The sequence below is a fragment of the Stegostoma tigrinum genome, chromosome 25 (genome assembly GCF_030684315.1).
Source record: "Stegostoma tigrinum isolate sSteTig4 chromosome 25, sSteTig4.hap1, whole genome shotgun sequence".
Lineage (NCBI taxonomy): Eukaryota > Metazoa > Chordata > Chondrichthyes > Orectolobiformes > Stegostomatidae > Stegostoma > Stegostoma tigrinum.
Genome location: NC_081378.1, coordinates 3358053 through 3384270, shown reverse-complemented (window position 1 = coordinate 3384270; position 26218 = coordinate 3358053). Strand labels below are relative to the sequence as shown.

Below are 26218 nucleotides of genomic sequence, written 5' to 3'. Positions count from 1 at the left end.
CCCGCTCTGGAAGATTCACCAATCAATGACGTCTTCCTATTTCCCACGTACGCGTTGTGCCTCCTCTTCGCGTCTATTGGTCAGTGCCTGAGTCCTCCCGTTGCCTTCCCGGCGTGCGTGGTGGTTTCTCCTAGTTACTGAGATGGCGGCGATCGGCGTTCACATTGGGGCCACGTGTAGCTGTGTGGCCATTTATAAGGTCTGCGATCTGGGATCGAATTAAATCTAGACGTTAGAGCGAATGTAACTTCATCAATCTGCATGAATGGCCCCATGAGCCGGTAACAGCCCCGCGGGGCCCAGGCATCGAGGGGCTGAATGGCCTGCTGCTCCCATTTTTCATTGATTTCAGTCTCGTTATTCTAAAGACAGAGAATCGGCAAATTCAGAGTCTTTCAGAATTCTAGCAGAATCTGTGACAGCGGTCGTTCTCTGCGCAATGGAAGCAGTAAAATTAATCAGAAATGATTGCATGCAATTAAAGCAAAATGCTGTGTTTGCTGGAAACTATGAAATAAAGGCCGAAAGTGCTGGATAAACTGTGTGTCAGGCACAAGGAGAAGGGTCATGTTGGACTCAGCGTTCACTCTGTTAAACTTTGTCCGTCTCTCCACAGATGCTGCCAGGCCTGCTGATTTTATTCAGCACTTTCTGCTTTTAATACATTGTTGAACACCATGTTCAGTTTGGAAGACTGTAAAATGCTTCTTGTAATTTAGACAAGTTACATAAGTGGCAAATGCATGGAACGTGAGGTACAATGTGGCTAACTGTGAGGTTTTTCACTTTGGTAGTACGGTCAGGAAGGCAGTTTTATTATCTAATGTTCTCTTTGAGAAGATTTATAGCTTGGGCTGTGAATGAGGTTGTAGACTTGCTTGCTGAGCTACTGTTTTTCTGATGAAGGGTCTCGGCCAGAAATAACAGCTTTTGTGCTCCTAAGATACTGCTTGGCCTGCTGTGTTCACCCAGCTCCACACTATGAAATGCTGTGCCGTTGTGTTTGGTCGCAGACGTTTTGTCACCCTTTTAGCAACATTAATGGTGCGAACGCCAGCTACCCACCAAGTAACACGAATAGTTCTCACTGGTCTCAATACACACGGGCAAAGAAAGGCACAAATTCGACAGGGACAACACATCCGTAATAGTATGACTGATTGGAGACATGTTTGGGAATTCCTGGAGGCCTGGTATTCCAGACAGAACTCCACAAACAAACATGTTGATCTGGACCTGTTATGCAAACCGTTGGTAAACAGAACCAGAAGTAATGCCAATCATTCCAACAAACCGAAGCATATAAATAACAAGCGGGACAGAACACCAGCACTTCACGGCGCACTTGCGATGTTACCTAACAGGGTGACAAAACAACTGCTACAAAACTGGCTGCCTTGGCGAGCAAGTCTACAGCCTCCGCTTTATTATCTGAATGGTGATAAATTAGGAAAGGAGACTTGGATGTCCTTGTACACCAGTTGCTGAAAGTAAGCATGCAATTGCAGTAAGTGATGAAGACTGCAAATGGTGAGACTACACCCGCAGTATTGTGTGCAGTTTTGGTCTGTTTGCCCAAGGAAGGATATTCTAGCTGTGACGGGAGCGTGACAAAGGTTTACCAGACATGTATCCACTGGAATTTAGAAAAATGAGGGAGGTTTCATAAAAATCTATAAATTTCTAAGGAGAATAGACAGGGCAGTTGCAAGGACAATGTACTTGATCTTGAAAAGTGTCCATATTACAGAGGAGGAGGTGCTGGACGTCTTAAAATACGTAAAGGTGGACTAATCCCCGAGACTTGATTAGGTGTACCCTAGAACTCTGTGGGAAGTCAAAGAAGAGATTGCTGGTCCCCTTGCTGAGATATTTATATCATCAGTAGCCACAGGTGAGATGCCAGAAGGCTGGAGGTCAGTTAATGTTGTGCTACTATTGAAGAAAGGTGGTAAGGAAAAGCCAGGGTTCTATAGATTGGTGAGCCTGACATCGGTAGTGGGCAAGTTGTTGGAGGGAATCCTGACGGGCAGGATTAACCCGTATTTGGAAAGGCATTGATTAATTAGGGATAGTTAGCATGGCTTTATTTGTGGGAAATCTTCTCTCACTAACTTGATTGATTTTGTTTTGAGGAAGTGATGAAGAGGATTGATGAGGGCCAAGCAATGGATGTGATCTTTTTGGACTTCAGTAAGGTATTCAACAAGGTTTCTCATGGTAGACTGGTTAGCAAGGTTAGATTACATGGAAAACCAGGAGAACTAGCTTTTGGATACAGAAGTGGCTCAAAGGTAGAAGACAGAGGGTACTGGTGGAGGGTTGCTTTTCAGCAGGAGGCCTGTAACCAGCATGGTGCCACAAGGATTTGTGCTGGGTCCACTGCTTTTTGTCTTTTATGTAAATGATTTGGATGTGGACATAGGAGGTATGCTTAGTAAGTTTGCAGATGACGCTAAAATTGGAGGTGTAGTGGACAGCGAAGAAGGTTACCTCAGAGGACAACAGTCTGGACTGACTGTCCAATATTTTATAAAATTGCAGCTCCATAACAGTTTATATAGCACCTTTTCACAACCCGGAGATGTCCCAAAACACCATGTAGCGAATGAAGTAATTCTGAAGTGCCGTAATTGGAAATATGACAGTATATTTGGCCACAGAAAGTTCCAAAAAATAAAAATATGACAAAAGCTGGATAATTGGTTTTACGATGTTAATTGAGCAGAAAGTCTTGGCCAGAATACTGGCAAAAATCCCCCTGCTTTTCTTCAAAATAGTGCCTAGGAACTTGTACCTGAGAGAGCGGACACGAGCTCTTCTCTGAACAGTGCGCCCCTGACAGTGAAACATTCACTCAAAATATTGCCCTGGGCTGGCAACTTGGAATTATATGCTGCAGTCTGTTTAGTGAGGCTGAAACTTGCGACATTTTTGACTCGAGATAGGCATGCATTAACAGCACATCCGACCTGAAGCGTTGACTTTCCTGCTCCTCTGATGCTGCCTGGCTTACTGTGTTCCTCCAGCTACACACTTTTTTCTGACTCCAGCATCAGTAGTACTTACTATCTTACCAACTTTGAAAGTTGGTTTGATAATTCATTGTATGATTCATTTAATTACATGTTACTTAAATACAGTTTCATGTGTGGCTGGCAGCAAATAGTGACACTGAATCTTAAATGTATTTTATCTGTAATCTGAAACTTTGGAATTTATTTCCACCTAGGATGGTCGAGCTGATGTTGTAGCAAATGATGCAGGTGACCGTGTTACCCCAGCAGTCGTTGCTTACAGAGAAAATGAGAAGGTAATTGAAACCATTTTATGTCTTTGACATTGTATGCATGGTCAGATTAAGAAAATCTCATTATTTGCTTTATTTGATAGATTGTGGGCTTGGCAGCAAAGCAAGGTAGAATCAGGAATGCGTCCAACACTATCGTGAAAGTGAAACAAATTCTAGGCAGACGGTAAGTTTGAAGTGTTTGCTAGCAGAACTATGTAACTACATCTTTACTAGCCACAGTAGAAGTTGCTGTTCAGATGTTTGTAGCTCAAGTTGTGCTATGTGAGTACATGACATATTTGATCATTTTATTTTAAAAGTGCACGAGTTGTACATTTGTCTTGTCTGAGGAGGAGACTGTGTTATATTGAAAATGAAGACAATGTTGAGAACCGATTACAATTTCATGAGTTAATCTAACATGTCAAACCTTTTGCTTTGGAATGCAATTCTTCAATTTTTTATTTATATCTTTGATATTAACACAATGTGTTCCATACGGCAAGTTAGGAATTGGAGTGCAGTACTTTTGTTCTAATTTTACATTTAGTTATGCTATGCTTCTTGCTTAAAACACAAGGACATTCAGCAACTAAATAAGTGAATTGTACGAGGCCTTACTTTTTAACATATATTTTCTCCCTTGAATTTCATTTCTGACATCATTGACTTCTTTTGGAGTGCATTTTCACAGATGCCACAAATCCTTTGGTGAAATGGTCAGTACTCATGTATGAACCTTCTGAAAAGTATTCAGAACATATTTGAACATTGCGTTCTGAGATCTAAGTCAAGTGTGGCCCTTACGCAGTGGCCTGCAGGGTATTTAAAAATGGGAGGTTTAATATATCTATTTTAGAAAGCTTTCAAATTATAACATGAAACCAGATAAATCCATTTCAATGTAGGGGGGGGGAGTAGTAGTTCTGTTTCTAATAGCATTAGTCCTGGAGGGATTTTTATCATTGGGGTGGGCTGCATCTGAACCTGACTTGGGCCAAGCCTCTAACAAAAAGGAGAAATATACAGGAGAAAGAGTTTTAAAACAAGCAATGATGAAGAGAGATGAAATGGGTGAAAATATACTTCAACTGAAGGTGAGAAGGAATATGATCAAAGGGCAAAATAGGAACAATGATAAAGTTAAAATGTTCCAGGAATGCTTCCTGAAGACTGTAGAAAATAAGAAAATATCCAATTATAAAATAAAGCAGTTAGCTTATGATTCAAAATGAGAACACGTTGCCTGTATAGTATTACAGAGTACTCGCAAAAGTGTGAAAAATATGCCATCTGGGCATGGAGGTGGGATGGAAAATGGTTCACAAATTAAATCTTTTTCCACAATCAAGCTGGTATAAACGATAGAAAAGTTAAAATGGCAAATTCAGATGACAGGGATTGACGCAGTGATTGTAGTGATGTGGATACAAGCTGCGCCCAACTGTGAGCTAAAACATTCATCATGTGATCTTTAGAAAGGACAGAGCACATTGTGAAAGAAAAGATAATAAAATGAATAAAAAACAAAATGACAAATTAATACAAAATTGATTTTAAAAAATGTTTTGGATATTGGAAATAGAATTGGTAAATCTATGGAAAAGCTAAGATATCAAATCTTTGCTGGGAGTTGTCTGCAGACCTTACAGCAAGGCTGAGAGGAATTTAAATAGTGAAATTAGGATGACATTCTGTTTTTCTCCTGATGCTAGAATATCAGTCTATTTGCATCATAGGACGCCGACTTTTTGCATTCTTAGAACAGGCTTACTGACAGCAGTGGGTGGGGCCCCCTGACATTTCGAAATTGTAAATTATATTGGGACAGGTGTGACACTATTTTGATCATTAGTTGCAGTAGTCAGGTTCAGATGTGCTGTTTAATTCTGCAGCCGAAAATTTTAATCCAAGCATTCTTTCACTCTCTGCTAGTTTTTCATCTCCCAACCTCCCACAAACATGGATGGCATGCAAAGATCAGCTCCAAAGATTCCCTAGCCATGCAGACTTGTTTCTGATTGCTGTAGGGTTTCAATTTTTAATTCATTTGTGGGATGTGAGTTTGGCTTGTCTTGTACCTTGGTGGACAGTCTTTGGGGAGTAAAGAGGCGGATAACTTGCTGCAGGAGTTCTAGCTTTTGACCAGTTGTTGTAGCCACAGTATTTAGGTGGCTAGTCCAGTTCAGTTTCTGGTCAGTTGTAACCTCCAGGCTGTTGTTAGTGGGAGATTCAGTGATGGTAATGTCACTAAAAGTCTAAGGGTAATGATTAGGTTTGGTCTTTATGGTGATGATCATTGCTTGGCACTGTGTCATTTGCCACCCGGCAGTCCCAACCTGTATATTTATTGTCAGTCTTGCAACATTTGGACTTAGACTTCTTCAGTGCCTGAGCAGCCATTGCTGGTTAGAGGGACATCTTTAATATGGAAAATAATAAAGAAAAAAGGTTGACAATCTGAAAAGGGGGAATATTTTAGAAATGTGCATTAAGCCACTTAGCTGTAAAAACAAAGATTAAATATTTGAAGTACAAACAGTTGAGAATGCATCTTTTGCTGTTCATTTTGAAAGAAAGAGTTGTGATCGAAACATCAACCCTTCCTTTTCCTTCTAAAGATGCAGGCTGCCCTTTCATGCGTTTCTAACACATTGATATTGCTGGACAACTTGCTTTAGGTCAAGGTGGAACAAAAGTGATTGTATGGCAGAAGAGGTCAGGATTTAGGTGTGCACTTGCAATGCCAGTATATACAAGGCTATGGGCCATGTGCTGGAAAATGGGAGTAATTGGTTCTTATTTTTAACTAGCAGAGAGTCGATTGGATTTTTTTCTGAGATGTAAACCTCTATGACTCTGACTTGTTACAGTTTCAGTTTTAGGCCTATGCAGGAGCCTTTCCAGTTAGTAAGACGTACGGTGACTGAAATGTAATAAATTGATTTACTTGTCTCTAGTCACTATTTTGTATACTTTTGTAAAGATTTCAAAAGAAGTAAAGTGTACTGTCATTTTAAACATTGATACTATTTCAGTTAAATTATGTTCTTCTATTTTTAAAGTTGTTTCTAACTTTTTGCTAGTTTTGATGATCCTCAAGTTCAGAGGCATGTGACAGAAAGCAAATGTTCTGTAAGTACTGAAATAAAGGTGGTTGTGACCTATTTTCATAAAGTCTTTTCCGTGGCTTTTTAAACTTTCTTTCTTTGAAAGCAAAACCCGAAACTTATTGTAACTCGCAATTAGTCAACCAACAGACTGCCTTCCATTTTTATTAATCCACTAAGGATGCAATTGTTGCTCTAGTTTGACTTATCGAAAGGTGCAATAACTTCTTAAGTGGCTCTTTGAAATATATTTTGGTCACTATAGCGTGGTTTTGACAATGTTTGAAATACAAATGCTTCCTTTTGTTTTGTTTAGAAGCACAGAAAATGCTGGACATTTTCATTAGTTTGGGTAGTTCCTGCGAAGAGAGAAATAGTGAACGTTACAGTTTGGTGACCTTTCATCATAACAAATGTGTGATTTTTAAGAGCACACCATAAGCGATGGTAAAAAGAAGAATATTGAGTGCATTCACTCCAAGTAGATAAAAATCCCATTGAACTGTGGCAGCTGCAAATCAGAAACAAAAACAGTAATTGATGGAAAATCTCAGCTGGTCTGGCAGCATATGTAGAGACAAAGCAGGTTTAATGTTTCACATTCAGTGACCATGTTCTGAAGAAGGGTCACCAGATCCAAAATGTTAACTCTGCTTTGTCTCCACAAGTTGCTGCCAGACCTGCTGAGTTTTGCCAGCAATTTTTGTTTTTGGTTCCCGCTAAGTAGAATACTGTTTAGAATACAGCTAGGCTCACATGTTGGTGGATTCACAGTGCAGAGTAGTGAAGGATATGCCTTCCCTCTAGTATAGCAACATTATTTCTTTATGACTCTTGCACTCAAATTAAAACTTTTTTTACCAGTTGTATCAAATGTAAGAACACGAGAGAAGTTTGCCAAAACAGTATATTTGGCACGTGTTGATGATTACCTCAGTTAAAAAAGATATTATTTTCATACCAGCTGATTATCGAAAGAGAATAAGGAAAAATAAAACATTCAACAAATCTGAGAGTGTGACCAGAGCACTTATGAACTACAAAATGTACAGAATTATACTGGAATATCAACCTTTTCATGCTCTGTGCAACAAAATATGTACAGTTTATATCCTGTTGCAGTTATTTTGTTGCTCTTAATTTGACTCCAATTACAATAGAATTAATTTTGAGTTCTGTTTTAAAATGTTTAAACAGGTGATTGAAAAGGATGGTAAACCTAGATATGAGCTTGATACTGGGGCAGAGCGTATGATTGTCCCCCCAGAAGAAGTAATGAAGTTGATATTTGCGAAAATGAAGGGTGAGTATAACTCTGTCAAAGAAGTGTACATGTAAAATTTTAATTTGTATAAATGAATGACTAGGCTTCCATGAAACATGTGATTATGGACTAGAGCAAGCATCTGCATGTTGCACAACTGAAGGAAACTTTAGCCATAAAAATGTTGTTATATAATTCTCCCTGCATATGAGCTCATATAGAGTACCACTTAGGAACATATGGAATGTTTTAATGAACTAACCAGCAAAATGACTAGAAATTAGATCGGTAATGGTCAAATAAGCAATATGAATTTATGGAGAGTTGAGAGCAGTTGCCCAAAGTACCAAGACAAAACTCATCTGAATATGGCACTAACAAGTCTGAGTCACTGGTATGGGAGGGGCTTGATGGGGTTGGTCAGATGGAAAACACTGTACTAGCTGGGGGCATAAAGTAAAATGACTGTGGTTGTCAGAAATAACTTATCATCCTAACTTTGTATCTTTGTCTTTTGTTGAGCACCACAAGGTGTGGAAAGAGTTGGACCGGGTGGACGAAGTCAAAGTCACACATGACTGGGTTATAGTACAACAGATTTATTTAAAATCATGAGATTTTGGAGTACTGCTCCTTTGTCAGTTGAAGTGGAGAGAAGTGCACAGGCACAGAATTACGTAGGCAGAGGGATAATGGCAAGGTCATTCCTGGAATTTTTGATCCTGTGTTGTCTATCCTGCATGCTCAATGACATAAGCAGTCTGACACAATGAAAAAACGATATCATTGTCCATGCAAAATTACCAGGGTTAATGAGTGGAAAATCATGTAGGTTGAGGTATCCTCTCACCTCATCACCATTATGCTGATATTAAAAGAGGAAAGGAAACAGCTTGCAGTTTTGTAATGCCTTTCACAAACACCTTACAACAAATGAAGTACTTTTGAAGTGTGGTGAGTGTTGTAATATGGGAAATAAGGCAATTAAAACTAATCTGCACATGGCAAACACAAATATGATAATGACTAGGCTTTTGTAATGTTCATTAAGGGATAAGTATTGACAAGAACACAGGATAGCTGCCCTGCTGTTTGAAAAATATTCCATTTCATTCACCCAAGGGAGCCTCAGTTTAATGTCACATTCAGAAAATGACTTTACAGCACCTCCTGAATGCTTCAGTGAACTTTTAATGTTGATTTTAGTGCCGTAGCTCTAATATAAGACTTAAACCCACAATGTCTGTCTCAGGTGAGAGTGTTCCTAAATGAGTAACAGCTGATGAGGATCTTTATATTCAATGCTGGTGTAAAATTATATAAGCAAAGGATGAAATCCCAGGTAAAGCTGGAAATGCAGGAGAAACAAAGCTGCCACAGCAATATCTCTGGAAAAGAAAACAGTAAATGTTTCTAATCAATCTGACTCGTCTTCAGAACTGAAAGGGACCGGAATGAGCTGGTTTTAATGCTAATGTGAGGGGGGGAGGAGCAAGTGGAACAGATGGTGATGGTGTGCGGAACCAAAAAAAACAATAGGAGTACTAATTAGAACAGTACAGCTCAGTACAAGCCTTTCGGCCCACAATGTTGTGCCGACCTTTTACCCTAAACCTAAGGTCTATCTAACTTCCACCCCTACCATATACTATCATCTATATGCCTGTCTAATAGCTGCTTAAATGCCCCTAATGAGGCCAACTGCACTACCCTGTCCGGCAATGCATTCCACGCCCCTACCACTCTCTTGAATAAAGAACCTACCTTTGATGCCTCCCCTGTATCTACCTCCACTCACTTTAAAACTATGCCCCTTCGTAATAGCTACCTCCATGCTAGGAAAATGTCTCTGGCTGTCTACTGTATCTATACCTCTGATCATTTTATACACGTCTATCAAGTCACAGCTCATCCTTTGTCGTTCTAAAAAGAAAATCCCTAGCTCTCTCAATCTTTCCTCGTAAGCCCTGCCCTCCATTCCAGGCAACATCCTGGTAAATCTCCTCTGCACCTTTTCCGATGCTTCCACATCTTTCCTGTCATGAGGTGACCAGAACTGGACCCAATACTCCAGACGTGGCCAAACCAGGTTTTTGTGTAGCTGGAGCATAACGTCACGGCTCTTGAACTCAATCCCTCTATTAATCACAGCTAGTTGTGGTTAAGGAGTGATAAACATGTGAAATTGGTGTAATTGAGAGATGTGAAAAGGAGAAAATGGGCCCACTTTGCTGAGAGCAAAGCCCAACAATACAGTCATGTTCTGAAGTTGTTGAACGCAATGTTAGATTAAATTAGATTTCCTACAGTGTGGAAATAGGCCCTTTGGCCTAACAAATCCACACCGCCCCTTGAAGCATCCCACCCAGACCCATCCCCCTATAACCCACACACCCCTGAACACTACGGGCAATTTAGCATGGCCAGTCCACCTAGCCTGCACATCTTTGGGCTGTGGGAGGAAACCAGACCACCCGGAGGAAACCCTTGCAGACATGGGGAGAATGTGCAAACTCTGCACAGCCAGTCACCCGAGGGTGTAATCGACCCCGGGTCCCTGGCGCTGTGAGGCTGCCGTGCTAACTACTGGGCCACCGTGCCACTATGTTACATCCTGGAGACTGTAAAATGCCTAAGCATAAATGGACCTGCTGTTCCTCCAGCTTGCATTGAGCTTTGTTGGATCACTGTAACAAATCAAGGATGGCAGTGTGAGCATGAAATCTGAGATAGTCAGCCAGCTTGTATTTGTGATGTGCAACATTAATTATGATTGTGGTTTGAGGTTACATAACCTAACCTAGTTTTCAGCTGTTTTAAAATTTCTTGTTGGTCAATTGGTTTATTTTTGTTTACAGAAACTGCACAATCAGCATTGGGCTCAGATGCAAATGATGTTGTCATAACTGTCCCACTAGACTTTGGGAAGAACCAAAAAAATATTTTAAGGTACGCTGGGCGGACCATTCTTAATCTACCCAATCATAAATGTTTAGATAGAACCACTTAATTGTGCATTTAAATGTTCGGTACCTTTTACTTGGCGCACATCTTGTTATTTCCTTCTCTCTTTTGTTTGTTTGAGAGATTCTTCTGTGTTAACTTTACTTTTTTTTAGCCTGAGTACTGCAATCAGTAAGTAGCTAACTTAGACATTAACAAACCCCAATTAGGAAAAGGAAACAGATTTCCAACACTCTTTCTTTGCTTGTGAATTTTCAAGTCTGACACCGATGTTTTGATATTATCCTGCATGCTTTGTTGTGTAGACAGGCAGCCCAGGCAGCTGGTTTCAATGTCTTACGGTTGATTCATGAACCTGCAGCAGCTCTTCTTGCATTTGGAGTTGGACAGGAGTCGTCTACTGAGAAAAGGTGTTGTAATGTGTCCTTTTATGATCTGTATTTGAAACATTTCATTAGAATGTCAGGGAGTGGTTAGTTTTAATTATAAATATATTTGCATTGTAATACTTAGTTATTTCCAGTTTTGTAAATTGGACTTATGCACATGTTGTATTTTTGTTTAATAATCAACATTTTTATTAGATGATTCAACCGCAAACTAAATTTGCTGGTAGACTCTAATAGAGTTGCTGTTTAACCTCAGGAATAGTATCTCGTTCTGTTTAATCATTCAAAACAATCTTATTATCTGCACTTAAACATTTGCCCATTAACCCAACTATTTCTTGCTTTCAGTTGAGCAAACTCATTTTGTGCAAGATAAGCACTGAAATGCCCAGTCTTCATGTAATTTTATCCTTTTCTCTATCCATTTATAGCAATGCACTGGTTTACAAACTTGGTGGATCATCACTATCTGTTACAATAGTAGAGGTGAATAGTGGCATGTACAGAGTCCTTGCCTCTCACACTGATGACAGCATAGGAGGAGAGTGTTTCACAAAAGCCTTGGCACTGTATTTAGCTTCAGAATTCCAGAGGTAAGAACATATGCAGAAAGAAAGACAACATGTTGGATCACTTTCAACACTTACTCCACTTCTTGCAGATTAAAATTCTCTACTTTTTATTTTAAAACAGATTGTTTAAGCATGATGTCAGGAGCAGTATGAGAGCCATGATGAAGCTCATTAACAGTGCTGAAGTTGCTAAGCATACATTGTCAACTTTGGGAAGTTCCAACTGTTTTTTGGATTCACTTCATGAAGGGTTAGATTTTGACTGCAGCATATCCAGGTATGTATCGCTGTTGAATCTTATTAGTAAAACAGTGACTGTAATAGGCCTCTGAAGCTTCTAGCTCTACAGCACCCAGCACCAGAGACAGGGATGAAAGACTTCTATCTTTGTTGCATTGTTCAATGATTCTGTATTCAAGCTCCAGTTCCTTTGGTGCCTTCATTTTCCTAGTTACCTATTTCCTAGAAGGATTGTTACAATTTGAGAAAGTGAAAAAAAGGGGCCACTTCTACTCTCATTTGATAATAGAGATGTATTGAGCCGACTGTGGCTCCATTCCAGAGTTAAGAACTTTTGCAGAAGGAATAGAGAATGTGTTGGATCATTTTCAATACTGACTCCACTTCTGCCAAATTAAAATTCGGAACTTTTTATTTTAGAACAGATTGTTTAAGCACAATGTAAAGAGCAATGCGAGAGCCATAATGAAGCTCATTAACAGCGCCGAAGTTCCTAAGCATACATTGTCAACTTTGGGAAGTTCCAACTGTTTTTTGGATTCACTTCATGAAGGCGTAGATTTCGACCAGTTTATACTTGCTCCAGTAATTCGCCTGGAGTCTGAAAATCTAATCACTGTCAGCACAGACTTTGCCTTTGTTGCACCTAGCTCAGCAAGTCTCTTAATTTGTACCCCCTCATCACCGTACCCCCTCATCAATGGAAGTTCAAAACTTTACAGCCTTAGAAAATCTCTCATTCATAACAATGCCCTGGCTATAGCTCACTCTGCTATAAAAGTAGATCCCCTTTATCCATTCTGTGTAAACTCTCATAATTTTAAATCTTCCCTCAATCTCCACTATCCAAATGCCAAAAGAAGAAGACAGTGTTTACTGTTAGTTATCAACCTCATTGCTGTTAGTTCCAGATTTTGGTAATTGACATATTTCATTGTCTCCTCACCTACAAATGTGTAGAGACAGTTTTGAAACAGTTTTGCTAGTTAACATAAACAAAGTGCGATATTAAACTGGAAACCTGAACTTGCCTGAATGTCTGTTACATGACTGTTCTTTCCATAAGCAACAAATCCAGAAGTTATCTAACACTTTAGAACTCAATAAATCTACAGTGTACTCTAGGATTTGAAATCTTTTTATGCATAATAAATTATCTTTTTATTGTAATTGTACATTTTTTTTTCAGAGCAAGATTTGAATCTGTATGTTCTGCGTTGTTTATTCAAAGTGTTCACCCTATTCAGAAGCTTGTAGAAGAAGCTGGACTTTCTCGAAATGAAATATCTAAGGTTAGCATTAGGATGCTTAGTAATAAGTGTTGACCTAAACCCTTGGATTTCAAACTTTGTCAAACTTCTTTGTCCAGTGACCAGTTAGCAAGGCAAAAGACCCCATGAACCACCAGAGGCCCTTTTGCTCACTCTTACCCGTCAATACAAAATAATTGGAATGATAAGTATTCTGCAGTTTTTTTGCTGTTTAAGATCATAAATTTGTGGGGTTTTTTGTTAATATTGCAAGTAAGATATTCCTGCCAAGGATGAATGTACAGTTGGTTCAAACAGTATAAGCTTTCGTATTCATAGAGAACATGTTTATTTGAAATGTTCTAGCATGATATAAAATCATCACAATAATCAACTTGTGAATAACTATTCCTTATCTAACCTAATCTATATTAATCATGCTTAATCAACATTAACATAAATCTTGCTCGTAAACCAACACTGTAACAATTCGTGCACATATAAACCAGTCTGGTTATGTTGATCGATGCTAATGCCAAGAAACTGTTCATGTTTTTGGAAGCACGCCTTAATAACGTGACATGCAGTTAATATAGGATACAGTAGATTCAAAGTAACTTTTGTTGAAACAAAACAAAAGGCAGGAAACAATCCCACCTATCCCAGTAACGTACAGTTATTTTGCAGCTATTCTTGTGACCTCTGAGGTTGCCATTCAGAGTAGCTTTTATTTAAATGCAAACCATAGCATTGTAAGGTTATTTCAATGTGAAACCTCCAGCAATCAAACTGTTCCCACCTGATTCCCTATCTACTAACCTCAGCCTCACCATCAGAAACAGGCAACATGTTCAGTGCTAGATGAGGGAAATAGGAACAATCGGACCTCTGCTGATGTGATACCCTGACAGTGCATTATGTATACACTCTCCTCTCTTCCTCTGCCCTCCAAAAACAAGTGAAGGACAACATGGGAAACAGATGGGCATAGTCAGTAGACAAAGGAAACATCTATGCAACTGAGATGGAAGTAATCCAGGTCATGGTGTTAAAATGACTTCTCTATTATGCCAATTTGTTGAAACCATGATTCCTATTTCTTTATGTACACCCTTTATGAAAGATATAGTTACAAAGGGAAGTATTTGTTAATTGTAAGATAAATATTTAATCTCTACCCTGTTAATAGGTGTAATGTATTATTGGTGGATCATATACTTGAGCAAACATTTTAGGAAATCCTGTTACTTACATCACTGTAAGCACATAAGAATGTGAAAAAGCAGTATAAAGTCTCATTTAAAAATAAAGGCCTACTCATAATTCTAATTTTAGGGCTAGAGCAAACAATCATCTCACCCTACTAAAAAAAAATCATTTCGATGTAACCAGAGTTTACGATCAGATTTAATTGAAGGTAATTTGCAACACTGAGAGTGTTTGCCTAGCTTTAGTTCCAGCTGTCCAAGTGGACTCCCAAACATTCCATTCTAACTCTACACTTAAAGCAATTTGTATGTTGCTTTGATTGCTTCAGTGGTCAGATTTCGAGCAGTGATCATATTAAATATCGTTAATTTGATATTTTACTTAAGTTAAAACTAGCCACAACCTTTATTTCCAGCTGTGGGTGTAAGCCCAAAAAATCGTCTAGACCATTCTGAACGCACAGTACACTATACTCTCTCCTTTGTTTGCTTGGTGACTCTCCCAATGTGAACATTCCTGTGCACCTTCAAAACTATCATTCTCAGATTTTTTAATTTAAAAAAATCACCATGCCCACAGAAGTACTTGTTAAGTTAATCATTAAACCCCTTCAAATGAACCTCATATGCTACAAGTTCAAATGCGCAATTGCAAAAATCCAAGCTCAACAATAAATAAAATTGAAATATACATTAAATCACATACTTCGCATCACAAAAGTACTTCAGTGTCAATCCAGGGCTCTTGAACTGTAGCCACTGTTGTAATGTACAAAACCCAAAGGCTAATTTCTGCACAACAAATTTCCACAACAACGTAATGATAATCAGACAATCTATTACTGTTGCTGATTTTTGGATAAAACTGTTAGAACAGAATGAATCCCCCTGCTCATTTTAAATCTGGTTTAAAACATAGAAATATCAATATTTTGGATGCTGCAGTTAGCAGCATATAAAGTAAAAACAGGAGTAGGCCATTCAGCCCTCCAAGCCTGTTATGCCATCAAATAGATTGTGGCGGATCTTGCTATAAACAGTGGAAATATCCTGACCACACCCATCCTTCTCCCTGTGCAGTGCAGTTTTATCTTCCGTAATCGCCTTTGTCGCACTTTATCAAATACCTTCTGGAAATTCCCCCTTTATCCACAGCACCTGTTAACTCCTCAAAGTGCTCTAAAAGATAGTTTAAACATGATTCCCTTTCACAGAATTATGTTGCTCTGCCTGCTCACCTTAATTTATCCAAGTGTTCAGCTATAACTTCAATAATAGTTTCTAATCCTTTCTCTATGGCAGACATTAAGCTAACTGGAATGTAGCTTCCTGCTTTCTGCCTCTTCCCGCTCTTTGTTAATATGGTAGGCATAGTATAATTCGCAAATTTCCAATCTAATGAACCCTTTCCTCAATCAGAGACATTTTAGAAAATTAAAATCAATGCTTCACCTATATCAGTAGCCATTTCTTTTAAGATCTTGTGTTGTGGATTGCAAAATAGTGAACATGACTGTTATATTCAAAAAGAAATGGAGACAGAAAACAGCAAACTGTGGGCCATTTAGCTTTACATTTGCTGTAGGGAACGTTTTAGTAGCTTCCACAATATCCTTACAGCTATCAGGACCCCACCCTCTGAATGAGAATAAACTTGTTCTAATTAGAATCATACAGTAAAGTGGAAGCCCTTTGGCCCACCAAATCTGCCCCATCAAAAAACTACTCTAAATCTACACTAGTCCCACTTCCTAGCACTTGATCCATATTGATGAATGTTATGACATTTCAAGTGCTCATCCAAGCATGTTTTTGAGGTTTCCCACCTCAACTACTGTCCCATGCAGTGCATCCCAGATTCCACCACCTTTTGGGTAACAAACAAAAGTCCTCAATTCCTTAAGTGTTAATGTTGTATATTTCTTTCTTTTTAGGTTGTTCTTTGTGGGGGCTCTGCTCGTATTCCAAAATTACAGCAAATGATTCGAGATCTGTTCCCAGATGTGGATCTGTTAAACTCCATCCCCTCGGATGAAGTGATAGCTGTTGGTGCAGCTATTGAGGCTGCATTGCTACTCGGGAAGGAGAACAGTTCGTTGGAAGAGGAATCAGTAATTGTGGAGTGCTCTGCACGTAACATTGTTGCTAAGGTATTAAAATCTGATTCCAAGCCCAAAAATAAACTTCTTTCTTGAGTTTTTATTGCTGTATCTAATTCTCCAAACCACATATCTCAGTAACTTAGTGATAATCTATGATTTACCAACAGCTTTAATGAAAACCAGTGCATTAAAGAATGTACATTTATTTGTCATTTGCCTGTAGTCCTGCCCCTTTGATTTGTAAACTGTGTTGCCCTTCATGTTACTGTTTCATTTACAGAAGTGAATATCTGTAATGTTTCGCAACGTACTATTTAATCCAGTGTGAGGTTTAATCCGTTATGAAGACAGAGTGATCAACATTTTATTATGAATATTATCCTGTACTGCTTAGGTGGAGAAATTGATAAATGCTTTCTCTACATGTTAGTAAACAAAAATCGAGATTTAAAGATGGTTTGCCTTGTAAGCAATTCTATTAGTACAACTTAATGCAGTAAATCATTGTTTATTCATTATATTCACTTGATTGTGTAAAATTCTATACTTTTGTTTTCCCGTAGGAGATTGATGAGTCTGGATCTGATACATACAAGCTAGTATTTCCATCGGGTACTCCGTTACCAGCAAGAAAACATCATGCTTTTCAGGCACCGGGAAATGTTTCTTCTGTCTGTCTTGAACTGTATGAGTCTGGGGAGAAAGGATGTGATCCAGAAAGAAACAAATTGGCACAGGTCAGTTTTTGTTTTTTGAGTCTTCACTGCAATAATTCTGTAGTCCAGAATGATGTGCACACTCATTCGATGAAAATACTGAAGAGTAGGATTGAAAAGATTCTTAAGTTTTAAGGAACTCGAGAGGATTGAGGGATTGTGTGGGTAAGTAGATATAGGTTTGAAAATCAGGCATGATCTCATTTAATCGTTGAGAAGGATTGAGGGGCCTAAAACCTACTTTTAGACAAGCCTTTTGAAATCTGGAAGAGAGAAATTGTGAGGGATACTTTTTGGGGAAAAAACAAACTTCCGTGTTATGTTAAGCCTTATTTCAGTAGATGCAGATGTGTTTCTTCATGGGATCCCTTCAGCAGCGAGGTTTGGCAAACTGTTTAATTTTGGATTTCATTATCACCAAATCTTGTCCTTATCCTCCTGTCCATTTAAACGTAGCCCAATAAGTTAATTTAATGGTAAATTAATGTAAATAATTTAAACATCCACTGGACCCCTTCCAAGGCCAAAACATCCTTCCATACATAGTGGGCCCAAAACTACTCTCAATGTTCCAAATGTAGTCTGACCAGAGCCTTATACAGCCTCAAAACTACATCTCTGCTGTAGTATTCCAGCCCTGTAAAAAATGAATGCGAGCATTGCTTGGTGATGTGACAGTCTTTTTCTCTATTGAGCCACCAAAGGAAGATGTAGAGCGAAGCTAAGGTGTAACTGGCTAGTCCAGTGACCTCGTGGACAGGTCTTTTGTAGTCCTTGTGGCCATATAATGATTCACAATAGAGGAGGTCATGTAAATAGCAACAAACCCTATCTGGAAACGTTGTCTTTTTTGAAAACGGGCACCTTAATCAGAACACCTTATTTGCTCATCCAGCTGAACTTCCGAAAATACATACAAATTGTTTTACTTTTTTTTAAACCCAAGCTGAGACAAAAAACATAATCTAATATATTGTTAATACCATAGGTACATTGTGCTGATACAAATAAGTATAGATGAAATGAGCAAATAGAGAAGCACAATGGTAGAATGAATTTCCTCAAAAAAATACCAATGGAAAACAATTTCCGCAGACACTGGCCTTTTTACTGTCGTAAGGTTAGAAGTGAGTAATATTTGCTGATGATTGCACAATTTGCAGCACCACTCAGACTCTCCAGATACTGTTTTAAAAGTAGTTTAACTAGTAAATGTTGTAAAGTGTTTGTTTTCTGATTTGCTGTGAGATGTGGGCTAGGCTAGCATTCATTGCCCATCCCTGATTACCTTGGAGAGGGTTGTAATTAAGCTGCCTTCTTACACTGCTGCTGTCCAGTTGATACAGAGAAACCCACAGTGCTGTTAGGAAGCGAATTCTAGGATTTTGACAGTGAAGGAACAGTGATATAATTTCAAGTCAGGATTGTGTCTGTCTTGGAGGGAACTTGCAAATGGTGTTCTGATGTGTTTGCGTTTGCTGCCCTTCTTCTAGGTGGTGGGGGCTTCTAGTTTAGAAGGTGCTGTTAGAGTTTTGGTGATTTGTGTACTGAATCTTTGTAGCATATTAACACTGCAGCTCCCATGCATTGCTGGTGAAGGAAATCATTGTTGAGGATGGCGGATCGGATGTCAGTCAAGTGGAGACAATGCCATCACGTTCCTGATTTGTGCTGGACAGGCACTGGGGAGTCACAGACCTGCTCTTGCAGCCTCAGTATTAATGATGATCCAGTCAGTTTTTGGTCTCCCAATTTGAGGAAGGACATTCTTGCTATTGAGGGAGTGCAGCGTAGGTTCACAAGGTCAATTCCCGGAATCGCGGGACTATCATATGTTGAAAGATTGGAGCGACTGGGCTTGTAAACGCTTGAGTTTAGAAGGATGAGAGGGGATCTGATTGAGACGTATAAGATTATTAAGGGATTGGACACTGGAGGCAGGAGGCATGTTTCGGCTGATGGGTGAGTGCAGGACCAGAGGACACAGTTTAAAAGTAAGGGGTAGGCCATTTAGAACAGAGTTGAGGAAAAACTTCTTCACCCAGAGAGTGGTGGATATATGGAATGCTCTGCCCCAGAAGGCAGTGGAGGCCAACTCTCTGGATGCTTTCAAGAAAGAGATAGACAGAGCTCTTAAAGATAGTGGAATCAAGGGTTATGGGGATAAGGCAGGAACAGGATACTGATTGTGGATGATCAGCCATGATCATAATGAAAGGTGGTGCTGGCTCGAAGGGCCGAATGGCCTACTCCAGCACCTATTGTCTATTGGTCAGTAGCAACCCCAACATGTTAATAGTGGGGGATTCAGTGATAGTGATGTCATTAAAGTCAAGTTGAAGATGGTCATTGTCCAGCACTTATGTCGCATGAAAGATATTTCCCACTTATCAGCCCAAACCTGGATATTGTCCAAATCTTGTTACATTTGGCCATGTGTTTCAGTATTTTGAGGAGTTGCAAATATTGCTAAAAATGGCGCAATCATCAGTAAACATCTCTACATCTGACCTTATGCTGGAAAGAAGGTCAGTCTCTATCGAGTTTACATTCTGTGCTTATTTTAATTGAAGAGACTAATGTATCAGTTTTATCTTGTTTAACAAGTTAATGGAGGGTAGAACGTCAATGCTGTTTTTATCCTCCTTTCCCATCCCAATATTTATTTACCTCCCTATAATCCCTGCTACTCCCCATCATTAAAGTTCAGAACTTAATAGGTTGTAACATAGTAGTCCAGGTTTCTTCATACTGATAGCCACACTTACATTCTACGCATCGTGTTTCTCTTCGAATTAAGTATCAACTTTTGGACAGTCTTCAGGTGAAACCGGTTTTACAACTGGGAAGACTGTGCAGTTTATTGTGCAATAATTGTACTATTTTGATCAGATGCATGATTAGAATGCTCCATTCTACCCATCATTGTATTGTTTAATTTTGTTTTATTGATTTAGATTGTACTGAAAGATTTACAACTGAAGGAAGATAGCAACCGTGACATTCTAACAGTTCTCACCATGAAAAGGTATGTGTTTGAAAGTTTAATTTGGGAGAATTTGAGAGGGTTGTGTAGGATATTTTAACTAGTTTTTCTTTCTGTTCTAAAATTGTGTTGTAATCCTTTTTAACAGATGTGTGATTCCACAGCCATCAATTGGCTTTTGATATATTTCTTTTTTTTCCCCCCAGTCCCTAGGGCTGTTTTTCATACTTATGACTGTTTGGAGACATTCAAGTATGTTGTCTCAGCCAAATATTAGTGTTTGATTGCAGCAAGATGCTCTGTTTACCATTTGGGAAAGGTAACTTTTGGTGTGTTTGTTTTTTTTTCCCTCCAGCATGCCACATTGTATCTCTCTAAATGGTGCTTGGGTTGAGAATTGCTGGCTCAGTGCAAGCCAGGCACTTAACCTGGGTTTTTCTGATTGCTGTGATTTAAGTGTACACTAGCCCCCAGCCACTTGGGCACCTGGGAAAACTATGTGTTTGGGAGATTCTACTGTGATTGCTAAAAGCAAGAGAAAAGGGGTGAAGATTTGAAGCGAGTTTAAAGTGAATTAATTTTAATATATTTACAGTCTTACATAGCAGTTATCACTGCCAAAAATACCGACTTCTAAATGGTGAAAATGGAAAAATCATTAACTCTATTGCTGAACAGTTATACTTGCCCCTAGGTTCAAGCCTGTGGGCCTATGCACTGACAAGGAATAGAATCCATCTCTATTTTGTTTTGATTTGATCTATTATTGTCATATATACCAAGATACTGTGAAATATGTTGCTTCGCGTCTTATCCAGGCAATAGTACTTTACATAAAGACTTCATGGTATTACAACAGAATGCAGAATATAGTGTTACAGCTACAGAGGAGGTGCAGAGAACGATCAACTTTAATGTGTGAGACGTCCATTCTAAAGTCTGAATACAACAGGGAAGAAGCTGCTCTTGAATCTGTCTGTACATGTTTTCAACTTCAGTATCTTCTGCCTGACAGAAGGTCACTTCATTTGGTGTCAGATAACCAGCCTTTCAATTACCTAGGTCTGAACTGTCTGTTTCTATAACTAGGACTGTTTGCTTTTGGAAGTGACATGAACACGATAGAACCATGAGCTGATGGCATTTACCTGTGTGTTAAAATATGCCAATATGGACCACTGCACCTGGATTTTTTCCCCTCCCACTCCAAGTTCCTTTGCTCCAAACTGCTAATGCCTTCTTCACAACAATATGGACGTGCCGATGTTGGACTGGTATGCACGAGGTCAGAAATCAACCTATAACCTGGTGTCATGTGATTTCTGACCTCCTTCATAATGCATCTTCCTCCCTACCATGTCCTTGCTCTCTTCTTAATCATTGAATTCAAATGGAAAAAGTTGGGGCCTCAACACAGACACCTGCGGGACTCCACTCATCACATCCTGCCAATTAGGCAAAGAGCCTTTTTTATTATTTGTTCATGGCCTTGGGCATCATTGGCTAGGCCGGCATTTATTGCCTATCCTTGATAATAAAATGTGAGGCGGGATGAACACAGCAGGCCCAGCAGCATCTTAGGAGCACAAAAGCTGACGTTTCGGGCCTAGACCCTTCATCAGAGAGGGGGATGGGGTCAGGGTTCTGGAATAAATACGGAGAGAGGGGGAGGCGGACCGAAGATGGAGAGAAAAGAAGATAGGTGGAGAGGAGAGTATAGGTGGGGAGGTAGGGAGGGGGTAGGTCAGTCCAGGGAAGACGGACAGGTCAAGGAGGTGGGATGAGGTTAGTAGGTAGGAGATGGAGGTGCAGCTTGGGGTGGGAGGAAGAGATGGGTGAGAGGAAGAACAGGTTAGGGAGGCAGAGACAGGTTGGACTGGTTTTGGGATGCAGTGGGTAGAGGGGAAGAGCTGGGCTGGTTGTGTGGTGCAGTGGGGGGAGGGGACGAACTGGGCTGGTTTTGAGATGCGGTGGGGGAAGGGGAGATTTTGAAGCTTGTAAAGTCCACATTGATACCATTGGGCTGCAGGGTTCCCAAGCGGAATATGAGTTGCTGTTCCTGCAACCTTCGGCTGGCATCATTGTGGCTCTGCAGGAGGCCCATGATGGACATGTCATCTAAAGAATGGGAGGGGGAGTGGAAATGGTTTGCGACTGGGAGGTGCAGTTGTTTATTGCGAACCGAGTTGAGGTGTTCTGCAAAGCGGTCCCCAAGCCTCCGCTTGGTTTTTCCCCAATGTAGAGGAAGCCGCACCGGGTACATTGGATGCAGTATACCACATTGGCAGATGTGCAGGTGAACCTCTGCTTAATGTGGAAAGTCATGTTGGGGCCTGGGATAGGGGTAGGGAGGAGGTGTGGGGGCAAGTGTAGCATTTCCTGCGGTTGCAGGGGAAGGTGCCGGGTGTGGTGGGGTTGGAGGGCAGTGTGGAGCGAACAAGGGAGTCACGGAGAGAGTGGTCTGTCCGGAAAGCAGACAAGGGTGGGGATGGAAAAATGTCTTGGGTGGTGGGGTCGGATTGTAGATGGCAGAAGTGTCGGAGGATGATGCGTTGTATCCGGAGGTTGGTGGGGTGGTGTGTGAGAACGAGGGGGATCCTCTTTGGGCGGTTGTGGCGGGGGCGGGGTGTGAGGGATGTGTTGCAGGAAATGCGGGAGACGCGGTCAAGGGCGTTCTCGACCACTGTGGGGGGGAAATCTGCGGTCCTTGAAGAACTTGGACATCTGGGATGTGCGGGAGTGGAATGCCTCATTGTGGGAGCAGATGCGGCGGAGGAATTGGGAACAGGGGATGGAATTTTTGCAGGAGGGTGGGTGGGAGGAGGTGTATTCTAGGTAGCTGTGGGAGTTGGTGGGCTTGAAATGGACATCAGTTACAAGCTGGTTGCCTGAGATGGAGACTGAGAGGTCCAGGAAGGTGAGGGATATTGCCTATCCTTGACTGCTTTGGAAATAACTGGTTTGCTAGATCATTTTACAGTACAGTTAAGAGTCAGCCAAATTGCTCTGTGTCTTGAGTTACATGTGGGCCAGGCCATGTAATAATGGCAACTTCCCTTCTGCCATCTAAAGGACACTAGCAAGCCATATTGGCTTTTACAACAATTGATGATGATTACATGCGATCATTAAGATAGCATTTAATTCCAGATTTTTTTTACTGCATTCAGACTTTCTCCTCTGCCATGATGGAATTCAAGCTCATGTCCCTAGACCTGGGGTTGTGTTACTAGTCTAGTGACATTACACCACGCCTGTCTCCCCTATTTATGTATACCTTCTGTTGTCTGCCAGCCAGCCAATATTCGATTCATGTTAATATATTACACCGTACACATAAACTTCTATTTTCCTCATAAAATATTTATGTGCCACTTTATAGATTACCATCTGGATATCCTTAATCATAGATTCTAACACGGTGGCAATAGATATCAAGCTGCCTGGTCTATCGTTTCCTGTTTGCCTCCTTTCCTAAATATGAGGGTTTTACTTGCTGCTTTTCAAATTGATGGAAACTTTCCCGAATGCAGTCAGTTTTAGAAAACTAACACCAATGCACTCCACTCCGTCATTAGCTACCTAATTTAGGACACGATTTCCTTATCACTCTCCCTCTATAAGGATGCCGTCCATCTGGACCTGGAGATTTATCAGCCCACAGTTCCATTAGTTTGTTTTGTACTGCTTCCCTTTCGTTGTAAATGTACGAAGTTCCTCTCTCCCTTCTACTTCCTAATTTAAAGCTTTTAATGGAATGTTTTTATCCTCTTGCGAGGACAAGCAAAATATTTGTGAATTACATCTGCCATTTCCTTATCTACTATTCACTCTCCATTTTCTATCACGTGAACCAACACTTAATTAGTTTTTTTCTCTTTCAATATGTGTAGAAGCTCTTTCTATCTGTTTTGTATATTTCTAGCTAGCTTCCTCTTGTATTGTAATTTCTTAGTTCTTATTAACCTTTTAGTCATTCTGTGCCACTCTTCATATTCTGATCAATCATTTGATCTGGCACTCAATTTTTCAATTGTATGTTGTTTCCTTAAATTTGATGATTTCCCTAACTATTTTATTTTATCATAGAAGGTGGGTCTTCCCTTTAAATTGTTTCTTTGTGGTAGGAAAATTCTTATTCTGAAATATCCCCTTAAATGCCTGCCATCCTGTCTTCATTTATGAGTCAGTGTCGGCTCCAGAGTTGGCCACACCGTAATGAAAGCAGTTTTGGTCAGGAAAATGTTCTTGGCTGCTTCCTGTCTAGTATAAAGGTCACAGTGACTGTGCATTTTTGGCTCAGATTCCTAAAGGAGGAGCTCTTTTCCTTTCCATTGTGCAGTTACATTTTGAGTAGTTGAACCCATGTACAGGCTTCACAATCAAGGCAAAGGTTGGCTGCAGTTCTGAGTGCAGCAAGCATCACATGAAATTGTTGTTTGGGCAGCATTGTTGTTAGGCATTTCTCATGCTTCCTGTTTTAATCTTCTCTGCTTTGATCATCATTTGTATATTCTAATAGATGAATAATATTTTCTCTAGTACCGAAGGAGTTAGTGGAGTTGTTAGTGACCTTTTGTACTGAATTGTTCATTTATCACTTTCAAAATGTTTCATATCTGAAACAAATTGGCAGTAAATACATATAGGTCTGTGATAAATACAGAAGCTGTATTTGCATATATTATCAAACTTGATGCTTCCCTAAGCCATCTGAACCAGGCAGTAAAACACGGAACAGAGAACCGCTGCTCCACAAATAGGTGGATAATGCTGATTCCGTCTTTTTACAGATGTTAGTCTGACTAAGTTTTGCCATTCAGGTGTTAAGGAGTCTTTGGAAACGAGCAATTTTTATAGGAAAGATGGTTTTAAATGAAAGTAGCCTGAAAAAGTTTATGAAATTAGTGTATAGTCATTAAACTGCTGAAGATCTCTGCCGTACATGACCATTTTCCCTGCACCTGTGTCCATCATAGCATATGACAAGGGAGTCGAGAGTTAAGTGGAACAGGAACCACAACCAGATAAACCATAATCTCATTGTATGGTGTAGCAGTGTCAAAGGGTTGAATGGCTACCCTTGTTCCTATATTCCTAATGCAGTTTTAGTTCCAAAAAAAACTTAGTTCAGATTGGTACTGTCTATCAGCTTGCTATTCTAACGTTCATTCAACAAATTTTCTTTAAAGGGATGGATCACTGCATGTCACTTGTACAGAGCAAGGAACAGGAATTTCAGAGGCAATCACCATAGATGCTGCATCGTAGATGATTGATGAGGAACGAACTTTTGTAAGCTCAAAATCCATGTGTTGTTGAAAGACACACCCTACTTGAGACCACTGTTCCTGACATGTACTCACTTACCTTGATTGATGAAGAGACGCCACCAACATATAATCTGCTCCCATTCTCGACTCTGAATAAATGTTCTTTTGGTTGTTTTATTTATCTATGAAAATCTGAACTATGGATTGAATACTGAGCCAACTTTGAATGTGCAGGTGCAGGTTTAATATTGCAACATAAAATGACAACGAAATAATGTGATTGCTGGAAATTTGAAATAAATATGAAATGGTGGAAATGCCCAATGGGTTGTACCGCAGCAGCAGGGAGAGTAATGGAATTAATTTTTTTGTTGACTTTGAAGTTGTTATGAAATTTATCATAACCGAACATTGTCCTTAATTTAAAATCGGCTCCATGCTCAAAAATAAAAAAATATTTTCTTGGATCAAAGTGGGTGTAGTGTAATTATCCTAGAAACTGTTATCCCATCAAATGAATCCAATGTGCATGAGATGGGAAGTGTTCACACGCAATTGGTACTTCTTTAACAAAACAGAAATTGCTGGAGAAACTCAGCAGGTCAGCCAGCATCCTTGCAGAGAAAGCAGAATCAACATTTTCAATCCAGCGATCATTCAAGATTGGTAAGGTTCAAGGGAAATGTGTGCTAAACACCAGAGGTGGGAAAGGAGTTGACGATAGATGGAAATGGAGATGTAGCACTGAGAGAGGGAACAGCAGTTGAACAGACAAAGGAATGGATAATCGTGAACCAGGGAGAAAGAAAAGCTGCTAATGGGGTAACAAAGTGTGGAGCTGGATGAACACAG

At 39.9% G+C, this 26218-nt stretch overlaps 1 protein-coding gene across 1 annotated transcript; it reads left to right on the top strand.

Moving 5' to 3' along the window:
• Positions 1 to 101: 101 nt before the first annotated feature.
• hspa14 (heat shock protein 14) lies at positions 102 to 26218 on the top strand. The gene is made up of 14 exons (XM_048553686.2): positions 102 to 199; positions 3233 to 3313; positions 3394 to 3476; positions 6379 to 6427; positions 7600 to 7705; positions 10525 to 10615; positions 10936 to 11040; positions 11451 to 11612; positions 11713 to 11868; positions 13021 to 13123; positions 16224 to 16439; positions 16955 to 17128; positions 20065 to 20135; positions 25286 to 26218. Exons 1-14 carry the CDS (start codon positions 143 to 145, stop codon positions 25362 to 25364), a joined length of 1533 nt encoding a protein of 510 aa, XP_048409643.1. The 5' UTR covers positions 102 to 142; the 3' UTR covers positions 25365 to 26218.

Excerpts from the sequence above, each read along its gene's own strand:
- hspa14 (XM_048553686.2), top strand. The coding sequence starts at position 143 with ATGGCGGCGATCGGCGTTCACATTGGGGCCACGTGTAGCTGTGTGGCC. Across the intron at positions 200-3,232 it reads GCTGTGTGGCCATTTATAAG|GATGGTCGAGCTGATGTTGT; the intron begins GTCTGCGATCTG and ends ATTTCCACCTAG. Across the intron at positions 20,136-25,285 it reads ACAGTTCTCACCATGAAAAG|GGATGGATCACTGCATGTCA; the intron begins GTATGTGTTTGA and ends TTTTCTTTAAAG.